Genomic DNA, 19,665 nt, shown 5'->3' on the forward strand with positions numbered 1-19,665 from the left:
CTTCCTTCCGCATTGCCGGTGGGACGCAGGTACGCTGCAGTTCATCGTTCCTGGGGAGTCACACGAAGTGATGTGTGCTGCCTTGGGAACAATGAACAACCGGACGTTCGATTTTTTGAAAATGAGTGACGTGTCAACGATGAACAAGAAGATGATTATTTCTGCTCGTTCACCGTCGCATGTAGCTGTCACACGCTACAATATCACTAACGATGCCGGATGTGCGTCACTTACGACATGACCCCGCCGACATATCGTTAGATATATCGTAGCGTGTAAAGCCCGCTTTAGATGTAGCATGTAGGAGAGGTGAAAAAGTTAACACCTCCCACACCACATCTTTGTGCGTACTGTCATTCTGCGTCCCAGCCTCTCCCCTCCTGCAGAGACTAGTGATGGGCAGTCCGGCTCTTTTTGGTGATCCGGTTCCCATGGCTCCGCTCACCAAAAAGAGACGGATCTTTCAGATCGTTCTCGGCTCCTTATTAAATATGTGTTCACCCCAGGTGAGCACATATTTAAGATTAAAGTAACGCCAAAAAAAACCCGCCCACCCACGGCTAAACCCTGCCCACTTACAAGTGACCAATTAGATTGATGAGTAGGCGGAGTTTAGCCACGGGTGGGCGGAGTTTCAGCGGCAGAAAGAGCCGTTTAGAGATTTTAGTGGCTCTCACTGGTATTCCGGTCACAGCAGGGAGCCGGATCTTTGTGTCGGATCGTTTGCGACTGACACATCACTAGCAGGAACGCGCTGGTGTCACTGGTGTCGGTCACAGCAGGGAGCCGGATCTTTGTGTCGGATCGTTCGCGACTGATACATCACTAGCAGGAACGCGCTCTGACTCACCGACGCGGACGACTCCTTTTATGCTGCCAGGTGTCCCTGTCCGCTCCTTCACGTGGTTCCTCCTTCACCCACCTCCTCTAGTCCTCTTAAAGGACCAGCGCATCACTCCTAGAAAGTTCCTCAGCCTATCCCTGAGACGCACTGGGTATTTAAGACAATCTCCCACTAGGGGAGTTGCCTGTTCAACACCTTCAGTGTAGTCAGTGTGCTCTGTCTAGTCAATTGTCAGGTCACCCGTCACGTCCTGCTTGTCCCATCCTCTGTGGTCCTGTCCTGTTCCTGCCAGTACTTGGTTCAATCATATCCTGTACATGGCCCCAGCCCGTCCTGCCTGTTGGCACCTGTTTCCAGTCCTGTCCTGCCCGTACTTGGCTACTAGCCCGTCCTGCCTGTTGGCACCTAGTTCCAGTCCTGTCCTGCCCGCACCTGGCTACGAGACCATCATGCCTGTTTGCACCTGGTTCTGGTCCTCCCCTGCCTGTACCTGGATACCAGTCCATCCTGCCTGTTGGCACCTGGTTTCAGTCCCGACCTGCCTCTATTTGGACTCTGTTTGCCATTTTGGTACTAGAGACTCTGCCTGCCCATCCTGGCCTGTCCATGACATCTGTCTTTTTAGTGACTTTGCCGTGACATGCAAAATGCATACACCTGCACACTAAAAAGCCAACAATGTATAAGGGAACTCTGGTATTGCATTACTGCTATAGGAATATATGAAAAAATATTTGCTGTGACATTGTCTAGTGAGTATGATAGTGAGCTCCATATCAGAGGAGGGGGCGTGGTCGGACAACTGCTCATGAGCCCTGTTGTCTGGGCAGTGATAACTGGTAATAAAACCTTCATAGTAAGGAAACAACAGTACACAACGTAAAAAGCGACACATTTTTCATTCAGTATATTAAAGGGAACCTGTCATCAGAAATTTGGCTTTCAACCTAAATGTTTCCCCCTCTGCAGCTCCTGGGCTGCATTCTAGCAAGGTTTCTATACTTTTTGTGCCCCCTTTTAAACCAAAATAAATACTTTATAAAACTGTACCTTTCGGTTTCTTGTAAATCGTCCATGGGGGCGGGCCGTGTGGCGTCCGTTGCTGTATCTTACGCCGTCCCCCATGCTCCAAATCATTCCTCATAATGCTGCCCACTGCGCCCAAGGTCCCGTGCACGCCGGGACACCTGGTGACCAGGTCGCACGCACGAGAGTATGGGCGGCGCTGTGATTGCATCGCAAGTGCGCGCCCATACTCTCGTGGGCGCGCTCTCCCCTCTGTACGTCGCTCAGATCCTCTCCGCTTCTCCTGTAGTGGCCTGCTCCGCTCCTCCCATCTATTTCCTGCTGCAGGGTACGATGGGAAGGAGGTGACGTCGGGCCGGCGCACAACGCTGGAGGCAGTGGGGAAAGGGCGGGCACGAGAGTATGGGCGGGCACTTGCGATGCAATCACAGCGCCGCCCATACTCTCATGCCTGCGACCACGTCACTAGGTGTCCCGGCGTGCACGGGACCTCGGGCGCAGTGGTGGGCGGCGTTATGAGGGATGATTTGGAGCATGATGACAGGTTCCCTTTAACCTCTACAGTATGCTGCCCTCAGGTTACATAGCAAAAACCTGCTGACAGATTATCTTTATAGGGAACTTCATACAATGGACATTTCTCACCTGTCCACTAAATAGGGTTATTATTAATAATTAAGTTATTAATGGGTTATTACTGAAAACCGAATGCTAAGAGTTCTATTGATCACTAAAATTAGGAACCTGAGCCCTCTGTCCATCCTAAATAAGCAATTAAAATGAGAAGAAGCTTGAATGGAGCCGTGATTGAGAATACACTGTACGGCTCTATTCAATGCCTTTGGTGTGAAGGGACAGCCTAGTAAACAGGAAACGGGGATCTTCCTCGGCAGGTATTTTATGGTAATTATTCTAGTTTTCTGAGATAATGACTTTTGGGTTTTTATTGGCTGTAAGTCATAATCATCAACATTAACAGAAATAAACACTTGAAATAGATAACTCTTTAATGACTCTATATAAAATTTCCGTTTCACTTTTTGTATTGAGTTGCTGAAGTAAATTAACTTTTTGATGATATTCTAATTTACTGAGATGCACTTGTAATTGTTTGAAGTAAAACATTTAAAAAAAAAAATAGGCAGGGAAATGTTTCACCTCACAATAAGAATCAGCTATGATAACGTGCTGTAATGTTTTTAGACTTTTTTGCATCCTTCCCTGCCCAGAAGCTGTGGCATGATCAGACCATGTTCCTGTACGGTCAGACTTGGCCATTACACAGTACATAGCATAGCAGGGTTACATATATATTATTATCTCAGCACAGGAACTTTTTTTTTTAAACACATTCAATTGTGGAACTTATTATTATACCTAGATTTATTGATTTAAGTGAACTATGATAAGGGAAATATCTCCCCAAAAGCTGAAGACATTTAAATTTAAATCTCTATTTGTTGCCCCAATCTAAACTAAACTAATTTCTAAAATAGCTTTATTAAAAATGTTCTACCCTTGCCTGACTACACTAACTACTATTGTTTTTTTCCCCTACCTCCTGTCTGATAATACTTCATTTGAGAATTCAATTGCATGCTGGGATACTCAAAGCATCATCTGATCAGCGTGCAGAGGCAGCGGTCACTGTCACATCCTCCTCCTCCTTGAAACAATGCGTCATCAGTGACACTTGTTTCAGGGGCAGCTCATTCCTTGCAGTGTCGTTGAGCAGTGTCATCGCTTGTAGTGCTGGTGCTGGTCTCTGCATGCCACTAAGTACTCTGAGTAGACTGACAATGTACGCTGCTCTGTGTTAGCAGCTCCACTGATCTGAGCTGTCGACAGAGCAGACACTGTCACTTTGCAGATCACACAGCGAGTAGCGAGGTACAGAGTAGGGGCACAGCTGGGACAGCTCAGGTCCTGAGACAAGCGTCACTGATTACACTTTGTTTTTATGAGGGAGCAGAGGCTGTGACAGTGACAGCAGCCCGCCCTGATGATGATTTGTTTGAGTATCCCAGAATGCACTTGGATTCTCAAACAAAGCATCATTAAGCCTGCTTTACATGCTGCAATGTATCTTACAATGTGTCGGCGGGGTCACGTCGTAAGTGACGCACATCCGGCATTGTAAGTTACATTGCAGTGTGTGACAGGTACGTGCGATTGTGATTGAACGTTAAAACGTTCATCGCATACACATCTTACCTTTCTGTAGAATTGCACATCAGATTGTTCATCGTACCCGGGGTAGCGCACATCGCAGTGTGTGACACCCCGGGAACGATGAACAGATCTTACCTGCGTCCTGCGGCTCCCAGAGTCCCGACCAGAAATGCGGAAGGAGGGGAGGTGGGCGGGATGTTTACGTCCCCCTCAGCTCCGCCCCTCCGCTTCTATTGGATGGATGCCGCGTGATGTCGATGTGACGCCGAACGTTCCTCCCACTCCAGGAAGTGGACGTTTGCCGCCCACATCGAGGTGGTATGGAAGGTAAGTATGTGTGACGGGGGTTAATCGTTTGTGCGGCACGTTCAACAAATTGAACGTGCCACACATATGATGGGGGCGTTGCAAATCGCATACGATATCATATGCGAAATTGCAACATGTAAAGCAGGCTGTAGGCAGTAAGTAGGGGGAAAAAAATCAATAATAGTTAGATAAAGTAGTCAGGAAGGGTAGTACATTTTTAATAAAGCATTATCAGAAATTAGTTTAAATTGTAGCAATAAAAATATAGGCATTTAGATTGAAATTTCTTCAGCCTTTAGACCACCCCTTTAAGGATGCCTAAATATGTACTTGATGGAGGAATTGTAAGAAAAAGCTGAATTTTGAGCGTAAATGTGGATCAATCTGTAAAAAAGTAAAATGGGGTCTTAGGGGTACTTTGCACGTTGCGACATCGCTACTGCGATATCGTCAGGGTCAAATCGAAAGTGACGCACATCCGGCGCCAGTAACGACGTTGCAACGTGTAAAGCCTAGATGCTCCGATAAACGATCGCAAAAGCGTCGAAAATCGGTGATCTGTGTAGTGTCGGTCATTTCCATAATTTCGCTGCAGCGACAGGTACCATATTGTTCCTCGTTCCTGTGGCAGCACACATCGCTGTGTATGAAGCCACAGAAGCGAGGAACATCTCCTTACCTGTGTCCCGCCTGCAATGAGGAAGGAAGGAGGTGGGCGGGATGTTTACGTCCCGCTTATCTCCGCTCCTCCGCTTCTATTGGCCGCCTGCCATGTGACGTCGCTGTGACTCCGCACGACCTGTCCCCTTAGGAAGGAGGCTAGTCGCCGGCCAGAGTGACGTCGCAGGGCAGGTAAGTGCGTGTGAAGCTGCCGTAGCGATAATATTTTCTACGGAAGCTATCACAAGAGATCGCATCTGCGACGGGGGCGGGGACTATCGCGCTCAGCATCGATACAATTGGCTAGCGATGTCGCAGTGTGCAAAGTACCCCTTACTGTAAGCAGTAATCATGTGCTATAGCGTAGCAGTGTATGTGACGTAGTTGGCTACAGGTACAGTAAGCGGTGAGTGTAGCACGTTGATTTGTAATTTCTGAGAAATAAAAATTTACTGTCAGTATGTCCTTAGTGTTATGAAAAGGAGATATACATACAGAACCCCTAGAATAGGAATAGCTCAAAAGTTTGCTTCTTTTCCTGTTACATTGTATAATTAATAGTTATTAATACTAGATGTTGTGTCTATATAATGAACTTAGTAAGATCATATACACATTGGTATGAGCATACGTACGGTAAGAGTCCTGGAATGAACATGGTAACTCTTATGAAGCAGTCTAAGTTCAGACTGTGGATGAGGGAATGTTTGTGGTTTCGGCAGTCTGCCTCATCACGGAAAAGACCTTGTTCTGTCTGGCGTTAGAACCTATATTTAGCAGTGGCATCATACATTTATGTTCTCCAAGCTAAACATAGCTGTGCCAGGGTGGGGTCTGGGTATGCAGGAAACAGTCAATTTCCTGAAATAATGTTTAGGAGTGGACTGTGATCTGATTTCTTCAATTGTAAGATAACATGAAGGGTTACCTTCACAGTATGGCCCTCTGGCGAAGGAAGCATTTGTAAATCATTCTATTGTATATGGTTTTCTAAGTGTTAACAACATATTAATACTTTTGAGTTTTACAGCATATATGCTTGACTCTATGAAGGAACATTGCATTCAGAGATTACTTTATGTCAGGTTTATATTACACATTTTTATATTAGACAGTGTCTTATTTTTTCTATTAGCTACAGAAAAATACCTTGAAATATTAGTTTTCACACTGGTAACTAGAATATTCACACTTGGCTGCCACTTCATGTGTTCTGCACCTTATCAGCTTTGCTGTATAGACTGGGTCATTCTCTTTCTACTTCTTATGCTCCTTTTAATAATAAAGGACTTCTGAGTTGGAACCTTTATTATCTTGCTATTTGCCAAGAGAGGGTAAGACAGCTGCATTACATGCTATACATACAGATAAGTCTCTGCATCTAGTAGACATTCATGCATTATTGCTTACTGATGATAGGCACAAACAGTATTTTATATTAACCCTTTCACCCCCCCAGCCTGTTTTCACCTTCATAACCAGGTAGGCCACTGCTATCTTTGACACCTGGGACCCTGTCCCCACTCCTCTTGGCATACAGGCGCTCATTCTCCTCTCTTACCTGTCTCTCTGACCTCATGTGGTACTGCAAAGTTGCTGCAAAAATTGACGCCTCCATTAGGACATGGTCTCTGACGTTTAATTCGTCCCTTTTTCCCCAACTCTATGATACGCAAAACCTTGACAAAGGCCATCTAAGGCCGAAACGTTGGCTTTGCTTGACTCTGATTGAGGTGTACCTTTTCCTTTGCAGATAATCTATTATTAAATATGTTTCCATTATTTACATCTCTTGTCCTACTGAGTGCTGGGGATTCATTTATTGTAATAGCATAGCCATTTTTCCTTAAGCACCCCTTTATTAGCAGTTGAGCCTGGCCTTATTCTTCCATTTTAATTTTTTCAATTTTGACCAGTGTCACTTTATGAGGTAATAACTCTGGAATGGTTCAACAGATCCCGATTATTCTGTGACTGTTTTTTTTTCATAAATGTCAAAAAAATCCAGCACTCAAAGCATTGAATTGAAATTATTTTGTATTTTTATTTATTCATTGGTTAGAATGCAATTCTGTGTAATTATTAATTTGACGTTTCGGTCATCCGACCTTCATCAGATTACACAGACTGCAGACCCGGACGGGCAGCTTTTTCCTCCTCTTCAGAATTTTCATACATTATACTAGAGCCTTTTTGTGTAATCTGATGAAGGTCGGATGACCGAAACGTCAAATTAATAATTACACAGAATTGCGTTCTAACCAATGAATAAATAAAAATACAAAATAATTTCAATTCAATGCTTTGAGTGCTGGATTTTTTTGACATTTTTGATCTGGGGTGGGACCCTATCCAAGCACCAGCAAATAAAGAAGGAGTGCCACATTTCTATTTTTATATAATGTTTTTTTTCATGACATATTGTACTTGATGAAAGTGGTAAATTTAGGATCGTTTTTTGTTTAGTTTATTTTGGAAAATGTTGAAAATTTGGCAAAAATGTTGAAAATATCAACATTTTTCACATTTTGAATTTCTATGTCCTTAAAGCAGAGTGTTAAGTCACACAAAATAATTACTAAATAACATTTCCCACATGTCTACTTTGCATCAGCACAATTTTTTGAAACATTATTTTTTGTTAGGAAGAAGTTAGAAGGGTTAAAAGTTTCTCAGCAATTTCTAATTTTTCCAACATAATTTACAAAACCATTTTTTTTAGGGACCGCATCACAGTTGAAGTGACTTTGAGAAGCCTATGTGACAGAAAATACGCAAAAGTGATACCATTCTAAAAACTGCACCCCTCAAACTCCTCAAAACAGCATCCAAAATATTTCCCAGGAACTAAAGCAATGTTGAAGGAAAAAATAAAAATGTTACTTTTTTTCCACAAACATATTTTAGCCCCAAATCTATTTACAAAAAGGTAACAGGAGTAATTGCATCATACAATTTATTGCGCAATTTCTCCTGAGTACGCTGATACCCCGTATGTGGTGGAAAACTACTGTTTGGGCGCAGGGTAGGGCTTGAAGGGAAGTAGCACCATTTGACTTTTGGAATGCAAAATTGTTTGGAGCCATTGTGCCTAAACAGTGGAAACCCCTCACAAGTTACTCCGTTTTGGAAACTAGACCACTCAAGGAATTAATCTACATTGCTGGTCAAAACTTTGAACCCCCAGGAGCTTCACAGAATTTTATAACATTGAGCTGTGAAAAGAAAACAAATCACATTTTTCAAACAAAAAAATTGCTTTAGCCCCCAATTTGTTTTTGTTTTCACAAGGGTAGCAGGAGAAAATGCTGCATATAATTTCTTCTGCAATTTGTCCTGAGTCGGGGATACCCAAAATGTGTTGTAAACTACTGTTTGGGCACACTGATGGACACAAAAGAAAGTAGCGCCATTTTGGCCGGAATAGATTGCGGACACCATGTCACATTTGAAGATCCCCTGACATCACGAAACAGCAGAAACCCCAACAGGTGACCCTGAAAAGAAGATACACTTCTCAATGAATTCATCCAGGGAATTAGTGAGCATTTTTACCCCTCAGACTATTCACAGAATTATATAACATTGGGCTGAGTAAATGACAAATACCATTTTTTCCAGTAAAATTTTACTGTTGCAAGTTTTTAATTGTCAAAGGGGTAATGGGAGAAAATGAACAATACAATTTGTTACGCAATGTCTTCTGAGGACATCAATACCTACATGTGGTTGAAAACTACTTTTGAGGCACATTGCAAACCATTGCAAAAAAAAATTAATAAGCACTGCTCTCCACACCCATAATCCTGCCAACCTCTCGACACTGAAGTCGGTGCCAAGAGGTTGGCAGGATTATGCATGTGGAGAGCAGTGAATATTAATTTTTTTTAATTGTGGGTACATGTGTTCACCCAGCCGCCAGCTTCCTACAGCGGCAACCATTCTCCTGCCTCCTGTGACCCTGCTCTACTGCGCCGCCTCCCCCACAGAGAGAAAGACACATCCAGACTATAAGAAGCTCCACTCACTTTCCTCCCAAATTTGGAAAAAAGCTGTGTTTTCCAGTCCAAAAATAAGTTTGCACTGTCTAAGAAGTACACAATATTGCTAAATATGTCCCACAGTCTTCTTATTTCAGGCTTGTTTTAATGCTATATGGTAATTTTTTTATATTGTAAGCAAAAAAAACCTGAACCGTTATTTTAAAGCAAGTGTATATATATATATATATATATACATACAGTGCCTACAAGTAGTATTCAACCCCCTGCAGATTTAGCAGGTTTGATAAGATGCAAATAAGTTAGAGCCTGCAAACTTCAAACAAGAGCAGGATTTATTAACAGATGCATAAATCTTACAAACCAACAAGTTATGTTGCTCAGTTAAATTTTAATACATTTTCAACATAAAAGTGTGGGTCAATTATTATTCAACCCCTAGGTTTAAAATTTTGTGGAATAACCCTTGTTTGCAATTACAGCTAATAATCGTCTTTTATAAGACCTGATCAGGCCGGCACAGGTCTCTGGAGTTATCTTGGCCCACTCCTCCGTGCAGATCTTCTCCAAGTTATCTAGGTTCGTTGGGTGTCTCATGTGGACTTTAATCTTGAGCTCCTTCCACAAGTTTTCAATTGGGTTAAGGTCAGGAGACTGACTAGGCCACTGCAACACCTTGATTTTTTCCCTCTTGAACCAGGCCTTGCTTTTCTTGGCTGTGTGCTTTGGGTCGTTGTCTTGTTGGAAGATGAAATGACGACCCATCTTAAGATCCTTGATGGAGGAGCGGAGGTTCTTGGCCAAAATCTCCAGGTAGACCATGCTATCCATCTTCCCATGGATGCGGACCAGATGGCCAGGCCCCTTGGCTGAGAAACAGCCCCACAGCATGATGCTGCCACCACCATGCTTGACTGTAGGGATGGTATTCTTGGGGTCGTATGCAGTGCCATTCAGTCTCCAAACGTCACGTGTTTGGTTGGCACAAAAGATCTCGATCTTGGTCTCATCAGACCAAAGAACCTTGAACCAGTCTGTCTCAGAGTCCTCCAAGTGATCATGAGCAAACTTTAGATGAGCCTTGACATGACGCTTTGAAAGTAAAGGTACCTTACGGGCTCGTCTGGAACGGAGACCATTGCGGTGGAGTACGTTACTTATGGTATTGACTGAAACCAATGTCCCCACTGCCATGAGATCTTCCCAGAGCTCCTTCCTTGTTGTCCTTAGGTTAGCCTTGACTCTTCGGACAAGCCTGGCCTCGGCACGGGTGGAAACTTACAAAGGCTGTCCAGGCCATGGAAGGCTAACAGTAGTTCCATAAGTCTTCCACTTCCGGATGATGCTCCCAACAGTGGAGACAGGTAGGCCCAACTCCTTGGAAAGGGTTTTGTACCCCTTGCCAGCCTTGTGACCCTCCACGATCTTGTCTCTGATGGCCTTGGAATGCTCCTTTGTCTTTCCCATGTTGACCAAGTATGAGTGCTGTTCACAAGTTTGGGGAGGGTCTTAATTAGTCAGAAAAGGCTGAAAAAAGAGATAATTAATCCAAACATGTGAAGCTCATTATTCTTTGTGCCTGAAATACTTCTTAATACTTTAGGGGAACAAAACAGAATTCTGGTGGATTGAGGGGTTGAATAATAAATGACCCTCTGAATAAACTTTTCACAATTTAAAAAAAAAAATAAAAAAAGAAATAACATTCTTTTTTGCTGCAGTGCATTTCACACTTCCAGGCTGATCTACAGTCCAAATGTCACAATGCCTAGTTAATTCCGAATGTGTAAACCTGCTAAATCTGCAGGGGGTTGAATACTACTTGTAGGCACTGTATATATATATATATATATATATATATATATATATATATATATATATATATATATATATATATATGGCATATATTTTTTAAATGCATAAGGAGTGTCAGGAGATCATGTTACATAAAAAATGGATGTAGTCGTATGACAGTACGCTTGTATGTATCTTGTATCTTCCATAAAAGCAGGTGGTTTTCCTTCCAGGATGAAAAAGCTCAGCAGACTGCCTTTTTTGCACCATGTGAAATGATGGAACGAAATATAGATATGAGAACAAATGTATGTCAAACTGATACCCATTTGACATACGTTTTTTCTGTTGTATTCTATGTAAATATAAAGTATCCATTTAAATATGTTTTTTGTACAGTACAAACTGATATATCAAGTACATCCCCACAACGTGGTGCGAAACAGGCCTAAATTTAATTCAATATGTCCTCCCGTAATTTATTTGCCAACAATACTGTTATGTAATAATAATAATAATAAGGATTGTTATTTACCTGTATTCTGCTTATCAATAACTTAAACGTGTGAGGATATCACAGCAACATTGTGAGTTTGCCCTGTATATTTATATATCTTTATTCTTTATCTCTCCCAGGTTTACAGTCGCCTTGACAAACACTGTTGTGGTTTCAGACCTCGGAAAGAAGATGAATGTGCGCAACAAGGCCTATACTTGAAGTGTGATAACCCTGGCAATATTGACCTCACACACATTGTACAAAGGAAGCATGACCTGCGACACTTGGTGTTTGTTAAGAACAAAGGATATTTTGATAGAAGTGAAGATAATTTAGATTTTAAATTGTTGGAAGGAATCAAAGAGTGAGTATGATATTACTGATGGACTTACAACTCCCCGATCCTGAGCAGCTGATCACAGATACATTTTTGTTAGTTTTCATAGTAAAATTTCAACTTTCAACTGAATTTTGTTCTTTAGCCCAAATTTAGCAAATTGAACAACTATCTATTTAAAAGGGAACCAGTCATGTAATTTATGCTGTCCAAACCGAGGGTAGCATGAGTCAGAGTGTGGCTTCGCGATTGCAGCCAGACATATTTTTTTCTGAAAAACTATACCGTAAATAGAGATAAGCATTTAATCCGCAGAGGATCAAGTTTGAATGCAATTTCCTGAAATCTGCTATTTTAACCATTTTTAGATTCAATTTGCAGTTTACAAAAAAAATAAATAAAAAAAATAAAATAAAACTTTCCAACAATGCTGAAGCATCAGAGAGAGGGCTAACATAATTTTGTGTTTCCGCACGGACCTCTTTGTAATGCCCTGCAGCTATGACATCTAGTGGGTTTTCATACCCTGTACAACAGTGGTCAGACATCAGAGCTCAACAGTTCCCAGTGGAGCACAGATTGTACAGTTGTACAAGTCATTTTCCAATTCAAGGGTCACTATGAAAGGCCCTGTACACAGTGCATTTTTGTTGTGTTTTTTAATGCTTTTTTTAAAGTAGTTTTGTCACAAAACTGCATGTGTGTTGCCCAGGGTTATGGGGTACTCCATCCCAAGCAGTATACAACTGGGGAATGTCACTTTGGTGGCCGCTGCCCGGTTCCATGCCCTGGGTGGTTTTTGAAAAGTGGATATATATAGGGGATTGTTGAATAAAGCTTATACTTGACGCCACTTGTGGTGTTGCGGGTATATTGATGGAGCCGCCGCTGCACAATGTTCACTACTGGGGCTGGTGTTAGTGGCAGCCTGGATGTTAGGCCCTCCATAAGCAGGGCCGGGCCCCAGAGGGTAGGTGATGTGACAGGTGTCAGAAGAAGGTAGACCACACAAGGGTTTCAGTGCAACTGGTTCTTTACTCACTTTGTGGTGGTAACTGGTCACCCAAGGCTGGCTGGTCTTAACCGCAGGTCCCCTTAGTCCCTGTGCCGGTTTAGTGACCTGGTAGCTTCTTTACCCTGCACCTATCTTTGGTTGGTGGGTCTCTGTGGCGTAGAGCGGCTGGGGGTCCCCTCCTGGTTGTCTTCTTCAGCAGTCCATATGATTGTAGCATGAACTCTGTGGGGTTGGAGTCTCTGGTCCTGTCCCCGGTTCTCCCTTTGCTACTGAGTCCCGAACTTCAAGGTCAGGGAGGTCCTTGATAGTCCCCTCACTGTGCAGATTTTATCAGGTCTGCCTGGAGCTTTTGCCTGACCTAGGATTCTGTACCCCGTTGGTGCATGGTTCCGGGAGTACTCCACTGTACTCCACCGGCAACTAACCGCCTGGGCCCCCCAGGTCACTTTTCACTCCGGTCAGTCCGTCTGTTCACTTTCACTCCTTCACCACTACTCGACTACTGTCTGACTGTCCACTGTCTTCCCTTCCCACCTGGTTGTCTAGTGGATTGGACTGGCTCCACCTCTAGGCGGCCATCCATTGTTCCGACCCTAGCCTTATACCATTCTATCGGGGATAATTTGGGGAAAACAGGAATTACCTGGGGTGTTTTTGTGTTACAGGCACTGGTTTTCTGGGTCTGTAGGGGGTAGGCCCTGCCTCCTGGTGGGGATGCAGTACCTTGTAGCTCCCTGGTGGCTTCAGGGGTGCTACACATGCATATTTTTTTTCCTTGCAGATTTGATGCAGAAATAAATCTTCAGCATCTTGATTTTTGCAGTGTTTTTGCCAGCATTTTTCCACCACAAATGCATTGGAAAAAATTAATTCAAAAACACATAAAAAATGCATTGCGTTTATGGTGCATTTTTCTACCTGGAGATGCAGATTTGGTGCAGAAATGTCTGCACCAAATACTCAGCATGTGCACATAGCCTGAGTCTTGCTCTTCTGTTGCGTGTAAGCTCTTATGGTCAGCGAGGTCCTCGCTCTCCATCTCGCCTGTGGAGTGTAAACCTTTATCTTCAGTTGAGTTCTCTCTCCTCTCTCCCACATGTGTTTTCCGAGCAATTACAAGCTTTGTAGTATGAGATTCATGCAAATGTATTTACCGTGAATCAATTTTTTGGGTCATATTCAGCAAATTTAAACATTAAAAGATTCTCTAATCTATAACTCAAAACATCCAACCGGGAACTACAGCCAGAGACAAGACGAGCCCAGCTTCGCCCCTGGACGGATCTTCCCAACTCTGCTGTAGGTGATTGATAGGTCTCTCCATAAGTTCACAAAAAGCTGTCATCTATCATACACCTGCAGAACCACTGGAATGAGCCATTCAGGGGCAGATCGGGAATAGTCTCTTCTCTGACTATGGTGTCTGGATTCTTAAAGTATATTTTCTCACATATGCTGGAACATTTCAGAGAATAATATGCCTGGCTGCAATACAGACTGGCTCTGATTCATTTTGCTGGCAGTTTGGACAGCATCAATCAGGTGATAGCTTTCCTTTAAACTGAATTACTAGTGGTTCCTTGGCAATTGCTATTAGCTACCATACCAGACACAGCCCATGGACAAGAGTGTCAATGTTTTTTGAAAAACTGAACCTTTTTCAAATCGTACTTTACATAGCTAATATAATTATTTTTCAGAGTGACATCATATTTTGTTTTTATCTTTGTATACAAAGTTATTACAGTGTTAACATTTCACATATTGTGTTGCCTTTTTAGTAACATATCAATCAGTTTGCTCAGTTTACATTTCTCTATTCCTAATTTTAACTATCTCTATTTCTCAGGTTTCCTGAATCAGCTGTTTCGGTGCTAAAAAGTCACAGACTTCGTGAAAAGCTCCTCCAGTCATTTTTTCTAGATAGAGTATTTTGGGAAAGTCAAAATGGACGCCAAGGAATTGAAAAACTGATTGACGTGATAGAGAGAAGGGCCAAAATCCTGTTGACTTACATCAATGCTCATGGAATAAAGGTCATACCAATGAATGAATAAATGACCAAATTACCAGATAAGCATCTAAAATCATTGGATTTCCCAAATTTAATTAAAAAACTTGCAAGAATTCTTGGATATAAACTTTATCCATCAAAGGTCTATGTTCTGCCATATAATTTATATTACGGTGACATCAAGGTGAAGAATTAAATGGGAACAAGATGGAAAGATGAAACTAAATTAATAATGTCACAGGCAGAAATCTTATCTCTAGGGTTCACATATCTATTCACAAATTTGTAGGATGGAGAGCCAGATCCATCACATGACTTACATTCAACTGTCATAGAGTTTACCATATTTCCAGCAAAAAAACACTGCGAGTATTTTCTTTTCCAGGGCATACATGATGCAGTCCAACATATATGAAAACAAGCTCAGGGACTGATTCAGCAAATCATTTTCTCAGAAATTGTGGCATACAACTGTTTGAAATTGTCGAAAACAATTTGCACCTTTAAGCATTTTTCCACTGGTCAATTCTGACCAGCTCCATCAACCTTTTGCATTTTTGGTGTAGATTAGTGGGGGATGGGAACAATTCCAGCTGACAAATTCATTATAAATTACTCCACACCAGTGAACATGACTTCGGAAATGTCCCTGAGGAGCCCACAATCTACGGTGGTGCATGTATCTGCACTGTATAATAAAGCTGTGGTGTTGTCTTGATGAATTGGGGCCTTAGATTAGGTGTTTATCATTTTACTGGTATGTATGGATAGACGTCTATCAAACCCCCCATTACTGACCTGGTAAGTATATAGTTAAAAAAAAACACAGAAAAAAAGTTTATTTGAATAAACAGTCCCCCACAGTCCCTCATTCACCAATTTATTAAACAGAAAAAAATGCTTGATGTTTCAACATGAACCAATTGGTGAGTAAACACAACCTCACTCTGCGTTCATGAATTTATTAATTTAAAAGAAATACTGGAAGTTCCGAGGTAGTCCAATTGAGTAACCCATCGATTCTATGGAATTTCTCATGAGCGGTTACTTCACTGAGTTACTGCAGCTCCATAGGGATCAATGGGCATCGTGGGACTTTACTCCATTTGATTACTTCCAGGATTTCTTTTTAATTAATAAGTTGACGAATGAGGTAGTGTTTATTCACTAATTAGATTACGTTGGAAAGTCAAGGTTATTTTTATTAAAAATTGGTGTGTTTTTTAACTCTATACTTACCCAGTTAGTAATCTTGGTAACTGGTAGATGCTTATCCATTAATAACCCCTGGGCTTCATGTCAGCTGTCATTTCACAGCTGACATCAACTCCAAAAAATATTACCCTGATTGCCACCACACCAGGGTAATGGGGAAGAGCGAAGCTAAGCACTTGAATAAGCACATCTAATGGATGCTCCAATTCTATGGTAGCTGTGGGCTGCTATTTTAGGGTTGGTTGGGCCAAATAACCACAGGCCCTCCCAGCCTGATAATACCAGCCCAAGCTGTCAGTTTTACCTTGGCTGGTTATCAAAAATTGGGGGTGACCCACGCCATTTTGTTTAATTATTTATTTAAATAATTTTAAAAAATGTTGTGGGATCAACTCAGTTTCTGATAACCAGCCAAAGGAAAGCTGACAGCTGAAGGTTACAGCTTCAGTTGCCTGCTTTACCTGCGATAGTTATCAAAAATAGGCAGGAGACCATGTAATTATTATTTTTCTATATTGTTCACAGCAGCGTACAGGCAACCTCCACATGCAATAAACCTTGTTGATTGGCTGCACTGCAGCATTTAAACAAACTTTATTAACATACAAACAGTACCCGCACTCCAAACTTGGACACAGACTTTTTTTTAAAAGTCTGTGTTCGAGTCCAAGACCCGGACACCTGGTGTCCGGTGCGAAACCTGAACTTTACAGTTTGGCTTCTCTCAGCCCTACAAATAAGATCTATTAACTAATGACAGAAGATGGCTTTTCATCCAGCAGATTTTTTATTGTGATATACAATATAGAAGAAATAAAAAAAAAAAAATAGTTGCCATAATGAGAACAGAAATCCTAGGGGCTGTCTGGTAAAGCCAATATTTAATAATTTATTCAAATTTAGAAATATCCAAAATGGACGGACACTTGTCCGAATATATTGTGTCCAAAATTTCTAAATATATTATATGGAAAAATTGAACAATAATTTAAACAAGGGGAGAGCCGAATCACTAAAACAGTTTTCAATCATTATTAAATTGGGAACAGTTGAAGACTCCATGTACTATGGTATCAATGGTATTAACTGATTTTCTCCAACTTTCCTAAAGTTACCAGAGAGTATAAAAAGAAACAAGGAAGACTTCCACTGAAATCTGCCCCCTAACCTGTCATTTGAGCTGTGGCTCCTACGGTCACTGCTCAATGATAGATGGTCCCATATTCAATAGGTAGATGTTGGCCAAGAGATGGTTCATTTTGTTGGCAACTATTTCTCCTAACTCTTCCATACACAGGAGCACTCCCTCTATCGAACGCTGCTATGTTCTCTGTGAGAGAGCTACTGCCAGACTCTTCCTCTTGCGACTTATCTCATTGAGAACAAGAGGATCGGTAGTCCAAAATCAGACTTTCAGAGCCTTTTCTCCTCCCCTCCCCTGGCATAATGCACATGCACCGACTGTCATCCAAGCTCGCCAACAGTCTAATGTGGATGTGGGCCTTATGTTAGGATATCCCAACCATCAGTTATTTAACTATATGCAGTCCGGTCACTGATATTCATCACGTCATTTAAAGCCTCAGCTTTGGCGTGCAGGACAGATTACAGTGATAATGATTGCTTGTTCATTCTGCTACATGGAACTGTACCGCTTGTTACGTCAAGAAACAATAGCAGAAATATCCCATAAGTATGAAGCTGATGCACATGTTACGGCAGTGTATGAGCTGTACATTTGGTGCCAGTGATGGTAAAAGGTCAATGATACAATGAAAAAAGTCTTTGCCCATCTCCTTGGCCTTCTAGAATGAGATCTGATCTCATGCTTTGCTCTAAATATACATTACATTGAACTGTATGGGTGAGTTACCATGTGCAATTCTGTGGCAGACATGTCTGTGGCAGTCCTATTCATTTGAATGGGGCTTGCAAAAATTCATGTTCTTGCTGCTAAAACAACCCCAATCAGATGAATGTAAGAAATTATCAGTCAAATTTACAAATCTGTTGTGGGCTCTAATGCAATCATATGGCACTAGGACCCATGTGCATGAGCTGTAAGGAAACAACAAAAGGAAAGTTTGATGTCCCATGTCACTTCATTTCTTAGGTAACTGTTTCCAAATTTGCTTTATAATCACCTTAAAGGTAATCTGTCAGCAGGTTTTTGCTATGTAATCTGAAAACAGCATACTGCAAGGGTTAACACAGAGATTTCAGCCATGTGTCTCTTATCACAAAGTATGTTTTTATTTACTTGCAACGATAGTTTAAGCTTTGGTAGCTTTATCATTAGACTGAGGAGCACATGAACTCAAGTCCAACTCCACCCCCCTTTGTGATTAGAAGCTTCTCTGTATAGAAATGTACACTGAAAGTCTACTATGGTCAGGGGCAGCTTTTCAGCTATACTATATGCTAAAACGTAAATCTTTGATTGTGTCAGAACAGTTACACTGAGTAATCTAAGTGATACACTGTTAGATTCAGAATCTCTGTGCCTACATCATGCTGCTCTCAGATGAAGTAGCAAAAGCCTGCTGACAGATTCCCTTTAAAACCTAGTGAAAGGGGAAACATTCGTCAAAATAGGACCAAAATTTCATTTTCTCTGTAATAGCATATAAATGTCTCTTATTACTAAAAATGATTCTTTTACAGAAATTACTACATTTGGGATACATCGGGATCCTCAGCAATGTTTGTAGGAGAGAGTACTAATAGTAACAATACAGCACAAAATCGACTATATGTGCCAGAATTGTAGTGCAATTTACACTAGAAAACAGTTTTCCACAACACTTTCTGACGCATGTCTGACAAAGGGGTGTGACCTCACTGAAAAGGGGTGTGACTTAGCACATATGGGCATGCCCTTACATGTAACACCGTGTCCCAATATTGTGATGAACTTTTTGTGCATGGTTTAAGCTTAGATCAGGCAGTCTAAAAACAAACCAGATTTATCAACAGCATGAACCACTATGATAAATCTGACTCATTTTAAGACTGTCTATTCTACGTTTCCACTCTCTAAGAATTATACAGTATTGATAGATGTGCCTTAAATTGTTGTAATGTTATTGGCCCCTTTTTCACATTTTTGTTCCATGTATTTAGTCTGTATTTTTTAAGCCTCAGTGTGTCTCTGTATGGCGCCATATCATGGAGTTATTCTGTGTTTGATGGAACATCCCACAAACATAGGCACAAAGGGGTCGAGTTACAAAAACTGTTACACCAGATGACTGGCGTAAAAGCCTTCAAAAGTCACCAAATTTTTGCACATCCTGGAGTTGCTCAAAAATGTTGCATCTTTTGATGTTTTCATGCCAGATAAACCCAGCTCCATCAAATTTTATAAAGCTGGTGAGAAGCCTTTGTAAGACGTTGGCCTTTGTACGGTCGCCCATCAAATTCTTCAAAAGTGCTCTTGCTTTATACACCATACTGGAGTAGCAATTCTGTCATACAGTCATATGAAAAAGTTTGGGCACCCCTATTAATGTTAACCTTTTTTCTTTATAACAATTTGGCTTTTTGCAGCAGCTATTTCAGTTTCATATATCTAATAACTGATGGACTGAGTAATATTTCTGGATTGAAATGAGGTTTATTGTACTAACAGAAAATGTGCAATCCGCATTTAAACAAAAGTTGACCGGTGCAAAAGTATGGGCACCCTTATCAATTTCTTGATTTGAACACTCCCAACTACTTTTTACTGACTTACTAAAGCACTAAATTGGTTCGTAACCTCATTGAGCTTTGAACTT

General features: G+C 41.5%; 1 protein-coding gene across 1 annotated transcript in view; it reads left to right on the forward strand.

The window, feature by feature from the left end:
• Positions 1 to 19,433, forward strand: part of GASK1B (golgi associated kinase 1B) — a 116,915-nt gene extending 97,482 nt beyond the window's left edge. The window contains exons 3-4 of the mRNA XM_075347553.1: positions 11,443 to 11,669; positions 14,507 to 19,433. Coding sequence (XP_075203668.1) covers positions 11,443 to 11,669; positions 14,507 to 14,714 — 435 coding nt within the window. The 3' untranslated portion in view covers positions 14,715 to 19,433. The remainder of the gene's footprint in view (positions 1 to 11,442; positions 11,670 to 14,506) is intronic.
• Positions 19,434 to 19,665: the final 232 nt, after the last annotated feature.

The sequence above is a fragment of the Anomaloglossus baeobatrachus genome, chromosome 1, assembly GCF_048569485.1.
Source record: "Anomaloglossus baeobatrachus isolate aAnoBae1 chromosome 1, aAnoBae1.hap1, whole genome shotgun sequence".
In the NCBI taxonomy this organism is placed as follows: domain Eukaryota; kingdom Metazoa; phylum Chordata; class Amphibia; order Anura; family Aromobatidae; genus Anomaloglossus; species Anomaloglossus baeobatrachus.